Source organism: Hydractinia symbiolongicarpus, chromosome 10 (genome assembly GCF_029227915.1).
Source record: "Hydractinia symbiolongicarpus strain clone_291-10 chromosome 10, HSymV2.1, whole genome shotgun sequence".
NCBI lineage: Eukaryota > Metazoa > Cnidaria > Hydrozoa > Anthoathecata > Hydractiniidae > Hydractinia > Hydractinia symbiolongicarpus.
Window position 1 is genome coordinate 10,825,520 of NC_079884.1, and position 9,494 is coordinate 10,835,013.

General features: G+C 36.1%; 1 protein-coding gene across 1 annotated transcript; it reads left to right on the plus strand.

The window, feature by feature from the left end:
- Positions 1–1,014: 1,014 nt before the first annotated feature.
- LOC130612422 (uncharacterized) lies at positions 1,015–5,361 on the plus strand. Its single transcript, XM_057433727.1, has 4 exons — positions 1,015–2,010; positions 2,403–2,540; positions 2,793–3,137; positions 3,727–5,361. The coding sequence occupies exons 2-4, from the start codon at positions 2,441–2,443 to the stop codon at positions 4,269–4,271; spliced, it is 990 nt and encodes a 329-aa protein (XP_057289710.1). The 5' UTR covers positions 1,015–2,010; positions 2,403–2,440; the 3' UTR covers positions 4,272–5,361.
- Positions 5,362–9,494: the final 4,133 nt, after the last annotated feature.

Here is a 9,494-nt window from a genome sequence, read left to right on the forward strand (position 1 = left end):
CTCAATATCCCTAGTTCAGATGATCTGATACTTGGATCTCTCTAGTTTGTGGGTTGAGCCTTATTGTCAGTCTGTTTTGTTATAATAACCAATAAAGTATATAAAATAAAATTTTGGAGAATGCGCTCCTAGCTGTAATTCAAGACTTAAGTTCAGTTGGCAAACCATCAGCTAGATACTTAAGCGTAAAACTGTAATTTTCTCGTAGATAGCTAGCTCTGTGACTAAGCACATAGAGAAAAGGGTAGCTAGCATATAACTAGCTGACTGGCGATTTTAGTGATCAAATTAAATTACATTATTTTCAGTACTAAGTGCCTCCCACTACCACTAAAAGTGCTTTAGCTAAGTACCTTTTTACCTCTTATATGCCGCATAATCGTAAAAAATGATCTTACACCAAGACTGCAGCAGCCTGTTTTAATAAATCGCTCCCCTTTGAATTTCCGGTCTGTATATTTATCAAATCTGGCGTCAAATCATCACAACAATCTTCATAGTTTAAAGCTGGAAGTATGCTGTGGAAAAGTAAACCATATTACGAAAAAATACTATTGGCCAGATGACAGATGTTTATAAAGTTCCAAGAAGTGTAAAAGAAGGTTACAAGAAGAGTAATACTATGTTAATAGGTAACACATTTTGTGTTTTTCGTGAGTTAAAGATCTTATTTTGACATTTTTTGTTAAGTACATCTCAAACTTGTTTTTTTTTTACCCAAACAGTGATGAAAACATTGTAAAAATGTTCCCAGGAAGGAATATGGTTATAGTAGTTATCTATATTAAAATACTCGTATACGTCTGTCCGTCACGCAAAATGTAACTTAGCTGCGCAAGTGGCGAGACGCATGCAATGTGGTATAAAAATGATTTACAGTTTTTTCATAGCTGGATGGGGTAAAAATAAGTAGGTTTTAGATGTACTTACCGGTAAACATAAAAATGTAAGATCTTTGACTTCAGATAACTAAGAATATTTTACGTACTATGGTAGTAACAGCATTTTATAACCTTCGTTTACACTTCTTTTTCTTGATTTATTATTTTGTGCGCATTGATCTGTGACCATCACAATAAGGTGAGATATATGCCATTGATTTTTAATTTAGCCATTTAAATGTGTAAAAATACTCGATTATAAATAGTTCAACAAAGATGTAAACAAAGCTTATTAACAAACTGTTTTAAGTCTAGTGTGTTGTCCTTCTGCAAAGTTTTAGGTCAAAATGTACCATTTTTACGTGAAAAACATCATATTTTTGTTTCTAGTCCTTTTTGTTATGATGGATGCAGCATGTAAATTGATTTATAATAAATCAGATCAATCCAGTCGATCTGGTCTTCAAAATGAACACTGTCATCATGAACTTTGATTCAGCAGCCGTGCCGTGCGCAGTTCGCCGCTCCTTTAAGCGATGCTTGGTGTTAATTCGAATAATTACGCTAAATGATTTTTACACGTTATATTTGTAACGTACGATGAATGTTCCGTTTCTTGCAGATGTCGTGCAACAATGTTTTAGCTTCACAGCAGTAATTTGATTCGTTTTTTTAAAATAATTATCGTAACTGATTTTGAAACACGCTATACTAAATTTAACGTTACTTGTGAGAAAAATTATATTTCTGCTGAAAATGTAGAACGAGATGACTTTTATAAAACCAAATATAAGTATTTAGTAATTAATATGTATTTATAAAAGTTATCACCTTTTGAAAAAAGTACATGCAAATAAGCTTAAAAAAGAAATGTTTTTAACAACATAGATGTCCTTTATGTCGTTGTTGATTAAATATAGTAGTCTTTTGTAAATTCGTCGTAACGAGAAATGATTTATTTATCACGACCGCCGTAATATATAAAATAAGTTAATGGACTGCTCATAACTTTAGGATGGTCATTACAAAATACCGCAATTGGTAATTTGATGATTGTTCAAGATAGTAACCAACTGTAACGAAAACATATTAATGATACGCAGTGGTTTTTATTGGTCTTGAAAGAAAAGTAAAGTTTTATTTACATCTGCTTGCATGTGTTATAAAATTTCAGAATATTAACACAGTGTGTATAAATGCAATGTTAATCTTATTGGAAGTTGCCATGGAGGAAATTACACTATATAACATAAATATAACTTTTGACGCTCTTATACTTTCACAATTTTATGCTTAGTATATATTGTATATAAAGTAAAAAGCAACAAGCGATTACATGTTGTTTTTGGACAGAATATATAAGGTGTTGCAAACTCCTTATTGATAGCGGAGCAAGGGAGATGTAGTTAATGACAATAAGAACTTAAAAAAAAGTAAAATGCCGAATGCACTTAACATGAATGAGAAACTGTCATCACGTAAATATTGACACATTATTGTTAATTTTCCACTTTTCTTTAGAATTTATAGTGATATGAGAAAGTTACCTGGCCTGTCAAATGCATTTCGTTCTTATCTTGGTTGCAATTCATACTAGCGTTGTTTTTGTTGACGCAAGAAGTTTTTTTCATGATAAATATCGGAAACAAAAAACAAGTGGTATGTTTCTTTACATTAATATCAGACTTTCTAGTTTGTTGACGAAAAAAAAAGAATTAGCAGGTCAATATAACAAATAAAGATCACATGTAGCTAAAGGCCTTTCTTATTGTAAGTGATCTAGGCAGCTTAATATAATTTTTAGTATTGTAGTTTACTTGCCATATGGCATCTATCAGATTGAGCAACAACAATGTAAAAGCACTGTACGTTTCTAATACACATGCAAAGATGCCTTTTGTATATTTATAGAATGTAAAGGTTGGATAAAGGGGAATGAAAGATGCTACAAAGTCTACACAGAGGAGAAATATTTTTCATCTGCTGAAAATATCTGTTTAAGAGAAAAAGCACACTTGGTGTCAATTTCGAACGGCGTTGAAAATAACCATATAAGTAAAATTACTAATGGCGCGGAAATATGGATTGGACTTAAAAAGGAAAATTTGAAATTTGTTTGGTTCGATGGATATTCTACATTTCGAAACTGGATGTTTTCCAGACCTACAAACAAAGGGATATGTGTGAAGATGATTTCCGGTGGTGGTTGGGTTGATACATCCTGTTATGAAATGCTTCCCTTTGTCTGCCAAAAAGGTTGTTTTTTTAACTCAAACGTCTCTTATAGAAGAGAAAACGAACACAGAAAATCTCATATTTTAAAATGCGGAAATTTCCTGAACAACAATTCCTTAAAACCTAAGACAACTTTTTGGAGCCTTTCGCAAATAGTTGTTGACAAACTAAAGGAATAAGAGCGGGGCCATCACATGAGAAAAATAAGCCCGGCAAAACGGACTAGTTTATTAACGAACTCTCACAATTAAGTAAGCTCGTCTTTTATGCGACTTACTATCGCATAAGAGACGAGCTGACCCGGCTAACCGAAATCTTGTTTCATTAAAACAAAATTCCAGCAAAGCGGGCTGAAAAAATTCAATGTGACAACACCAGCCCTTTAGACGTTTTTGTGCACGATTAAAGTTGTTCTAATTGCAGAGATCATGTATAATAATAACAGAAATATTAAAAAGTTAATATTTACTACAAGTTATTTTATTTTATAAATTCTTGAAAATAATGGTTTGCTGATGTCATTAAAAACTATGTGTCCCAATGCTTGTAGTTGAATTACATTTTCTCATGGTACTTGCAGCTGGTTAATTATTAAACTACACTTTTTTAGACCGCACCAAATACACTGATGTTAAAGTTACACAGTATGTTGTGCTTCTTATTGTGCCTGCTTTCCTTGTTGGTCTGATGTTGGCTGTGATCATCCCTATCTTTTTAAACACCTCATCACAAATATCGCATGTGAAACGAGAAATGAAATCTATGGACCAACTTGTAACTGCTGTTATAGAGAGTAATTATGGTTCAAATCAAAGTGAAGAAAATGACGAGAATCAGACAATTGACGATACAAGCAGCTGCCAAGTTGTTTTTTCTATTTCCTGTGACGAAGAAAGTCAAGACGACATATTTAACACAGTTGATGGATTGGGTGTCAATTCGTCATTTGGTTACACGCACTGTCCTTACACCAAGTTTGAAAACTGCGATGGAGATTTGAGTGCAAGTGGGGATGATTTTATCGATGAAATCAAAACGGTAATAAGAAACAGTAAAATAAAAAATACTCATCAATATATTTATGATTCTGATTTTGAAAAAAGCTACAAACTTCAACTTGTAGAAGATTATGTTGATATAACCGTCATGCAATAAAAAATACTTACATTTATCAATGAAGATGATTTTTGTGATTAAATTGACAGTTCATTTCATTGTGAGAGATCGGTGATTGGTTAAGCACTTAGTTTAATAGAAAAAAACAATAAAGATGAAAATAGAAGATTTGCTGAATAGAAGATTATACATAATACTCTATTTATTTGCCTAGATTAGCGTCAACCTCACTATTAGCGATTATATTATCTTTAGGGTACTCACGTAAAGACAATTTGTATAGTCTGACTTTAATTCAGATGTTTTATCCTTAGTTAGTGTTTAATTAGGAGAAACCAAAGTTGTGTGAAGTAGCTACCAGCAGGAAGTTCTGCAACGGCTTTGATAAATTGTGTAATTTAACGCGATTCTTTCACACAGAATTTTAACATATTCTTGAAAAAAGTTCAGTGCGAAAACTTTAGTAGAGAATATTTGGAAAACTTTTATTAATTAAGAAAATAAATATACGGTTAATGTAGTTTGCTAAGTTGTACTTGTTATTTGTGGGAGAAACTTACACAAAAATCAATACGCGCAAAATTGTTGATTTTAGTCTGAAAATTAAGTTTACACCATCTTTGTCATCGCTAATTATAATTCGCGCCAAAATTTGTACTAAGTTCAAATTGCTGCGCGAATATTAATACGTGCCAAAATACACCTTTCCCGAATTTCATAAATCATAATAATTATGACGTCATCCAAAATTTTATAATGGTTTTGTGCTCTTCAAATAAGGATATTCAGATAGAATATTAAATTATCATGACAAAAATGAGTTTTTAGAGCAATATAATATTCTGGTTGGATTTTATTTTAATATGTTTAGCACGTAGTAGGTGAACAAAAACTTTATGTGGACGTGTTGATGACAACTCGCTTTATATATTTTAGATGATAATAGTAAAAATATTTCTTTGTCTCAATTTTTTTTCAAACCAGCGTAAAAACATTACATACCAAGTTTTAAGTCTTTATTTCAATTTTATAGCAAATAGAACGGTTCGGAAAGAAAAGTACTTGGCCCGTTTAAATTGTTTAAACACATATCTAAACGTTTTCCCTATGACACGTTCGCATAATCTGGCCATACATTGGCCAAAAATCACTCAACGATACCAGGGTTTTTTTCGCCGTCTCCTCTCATATTAAAAAGACAAAAACACTAAGGGACCAGGGTGATAGATAATATGCAACATTACAAAATGAACACTCTTTTTTTATTCTTTTTTTAGCTTTGAACATGGCAATAGGCAAAAATATAAAAAAAGTTGTTTGTTTGTTTTTCGCAGGTTTAAACAAAATAACTTTAAAAAAAACATTTTTTCTTTTAAGGCTTAAAAATAACAAAATTTATAGCCAGACTCCCAATATCGACTGAAAGAGCAGCTAGTTTAGGGGTTCACGATAACTACATTTTCCCAAAAAACACTGTCAAACTCTCATAAAAAATATCATACACAATTTCACTTGTGATGTCACAACTTTGCGTCACGCCTCATTGCACAAAATTTCGCTAACAATCATCAAAAAATCTTGAAACTCTTGCTCTGAAGTCGTTTGGCATTGGCTTGAAACGTTAACTTACAAAATGGTTGCAAGATAATACTACTATAATAAATGAGTTGTTTCAAAACGCAAGACATGTGCGACAAGGCCGTTAAAAAGCAGCCCTGGGTGCTCGAGCATGTCCCCAACAAGTTCAAGACGCAGGAAATGTGTAACACAGTTGTTAAAGAATATCCCTGGATGCTAAGGGATGTGCCTGAATGGCTCAGGACGCAAGACATGTGCAATAAGGAAAAAGATTCCGAAATGCTCCAATATGTACCGCACCGGTTCAAAACGCAAGATATATGCAATGAAGCCGTTGAAAAGGATCCCGAAGTGCTCAAGTATGTGTAACGAGACATGCGCAATAACATGTAAAATTAATGGGTCATCTTACAACCATGTTTTAAGATAATACTACTAATAAAAAAGATAAATGGAGCAATGTAACGACTGTGAAAGGGTAATCGATGCGTATGTACAATGACATGCAATTGTCTGAAATCGTTTGAAATACAATAAACAAGATGCTACAGTTTGAGAATGAGCTTGTCAAGCCTAAATTATTCTACTCATTTGCTGCTACCTTTACAGACATCAACGATATCAATGTAGAATAGCTGACAGTGTCAGATCCCATTCCTGCCAATGGGGGTAAGGATTAACGGTATATAGTAGGGTACCATACAAGAGACCTTGTGGTACCCCTCGGGGTCAAAAAAAAAACAAAATCTGGTCCCCGCATGGAGTGACCCGGTACAACGCCAATGAAGTACCAGCAATGAGTCTCGATTTTGAAGAGTACCCTGATTGGATTGAGAAGTATCGCCAAATCTGGTCCAAAGTAGAGGATACGATCACACCCAAATTTTACGGTATGCCAATACCCTATGATGAACCCTGCCAAGCCAGTGCCATCCTAGTTATTTTGTCGGTGTATGTGCAAGACAAAAACCACTACCCACAGGTACATATTACAGAATGCCGGTACAAGGATTTTAAGAAGGAATGGCTGTTAGGTGAGGATTAAAAAACCATATATTTTATAGGCCTTGTATGGCCTATAAAATTTGTATAAAAAAAAGGCTTATACTCAAGTGGTGACTCTAGGTACTGCTTACATACTGCACAGATCTAAGTTTTTTAAAAACGTCTTGCCTCCCTTCTTCCTGACCCTTGGCAACTAGCTGGGCACGCTCTTGTTCATTGATGCTATTCACAATATGGTTAAATCGCTGTCGCATCTGTTCTTTCAGTACCATATACCTTTCCTTTACACGGCTAATCAAGCTGTACTCGTTGTAACTAATCATACCATTTTCCATTGCTTTTTAAGATCAGGTCCACGATAGAGTTTAATTTCGCGTCTGCGAGTAGCCTGATACCTTCATGTTTCTTGGATTTGATACGGAGCCGTTTTGAAGCGTTCCGGAGACCGAGTTGACATATTCCAGCTGCCATCGCGAGGCCCCTCATGGCACAGGCCAAGGTCACAGAAGCGTACCCACGTATCATGCATTATAAACTTCTTAGCAATCCTGTTCCATTTCTTGATTTCATCTCTTTAATATACCTCTATTTCCGCAATCTTTTTCAACCTAGCTTTCCTTGGGTATATCGGCACCTTGTGCAGGTTACTCGGTAAATTAGGATAGAGCTTCGTTACATCATTCATTTATTATATCAGCAAATGCATCGTAAGGCCGGTGAACGAGACGTTCTTTTCATGATGGTAGACGTCCGTTAGCATGAACTCTAGACGGTGGAAGGTAAACAGGAGTGTCAAAACTCCAGGTTAACATGTCCCCCCAAACGTTTAGCTCCTTAGTGGAAAGTAGGTCCAGAATTTTAGACTTTTTACCATCCAGTAGGCAGTCGTCTTCATCCAGCTGGGGAACGAGTCTCAACCTATGGTAAACATCGGTTTTGTAATAGGCATCGTGGTCACCGCTCGTATAATAATTTTTTGCGGGATCGTAGGGTAAACCTAATAGCTCCTGCAGCTGCCAATGAATCACCACCGTATACCCATCGCTGACACGGAGCCTGCAGAGTCCATTTTTCAGGACAAAAAGCTTAATCTTGTGTTCCGCCTGGCTGTTGACAATAGGCGCAATATCCTCCTGTACAAACCGTTCATGATCTCGATACGGGTGACCCTCTGATCTGGTCCGACTTTTCGGATCGTGAAGTCATTGTTACTGTACGGGTTCAGCCATGCAGGTCTAATACTGATGGATTTTAAGGCAATTCTCGTATCTTGTCCCAAATAGTCGTTGAATATAGTAGGCTTTTCGATATCTGTAATATACAGTTGCTTCATCCTTTGTTTTAAGAAACGGATGAACATATACTCGTATAACCCCAAGGCAAGGTACAAAAGTAACAGGGGAGAGTGGCGCTTTGGTGTAACCAACTTGGAACATCAGGATCTGTACGTATCGACTGAGTTGCTTATTTTCGTAGTCTTTCCCGAATTTACAAAGTATGCTATCAAGGTCCCAACAACCTACCTTGATGACCCTGTTCAACTGGGGTTGGCAGGACAGGCCTTGGACTACTGGAATATTCAGGTAAATTTTGCCACACACTGCGCAACTACCACATAAGGCATCTGTGCCAAGCACATGACGGGTTCCGTGTCCCTTATCAACTCCATAATTAAATTTCACATCTATTACCACATGCGGCGTATTCTGGCAAGAATAAAAGTACCAATGTCGTATGATGATGGGTTCTCGCAGTAACCAACCAAATTCATCATGCCAACATGCCAAGGCGTTACATCTGAAGGTCTGACCAAGCGAGAGTATTCGCGTCTACGTGGTATTATTGCTGGGATCACAAGCAGAGGCAAAAGCATCCTTACTTGGATCCGGTGCCGACAACTACACGGCAAGGCAGATTTTGCTACAAAAACTTGAAGCCATGGTACAACGTAAGAAGAATGTAGGCCATGACATCACTCAATTTCAAAAGGTGCTTCAATATGCCTGAACTCCTGTATATTTTGCGGTTATGCATAGCGTGTACATGCTGCTTTCTGATATGAACCTTAGGATAGGCAACATTAAGCTCGAGTTTGACAAAATCACTCATGAAGGTCTCGTAAGCGCTATGATGTCAAGGTATTCAAAATTCGCTTTGCCCTACGAGAGAATACTCCGTAGGTGGTGATTATGAAGAAGGCGGATAGCTCATACAACCTTCAGATTTACACTCCTGCCAGGTCCTTGAAAGGTGTGTCGCTATTGTTCATAGACCTCGGGAAAGTTAAGCCTATGCTGGTGTCAATGAGGTGTTCTACAACCCGAAAATTGAAAGTATTAATATAACAGTTGAAGGCGAATCTAATGAGCTCTACTCTCATGCCATGGTTTCCAAAGACCACCTCGAACAAGTCCTGAACATTTTCGGTAGCCATGATAGCAGCATCACCATCGACCAATTCTTCAACGAGAGGTATGCGTTGTTCATCGATTTCAGGAGCTCTACTGACAATATACTCCATGGTTCCGGAAGACCATTACAACGTCTGTCCAATGGGATAACCCTGCACATTACCAAAAAGACTGATGGAACCTGAGATTTTAGATGTTATGTGTACCTCCTGCAGGATGCGCAAATGAACATCCTGGATGGCAGGCTGGATGGTGTGGTGTATTAATA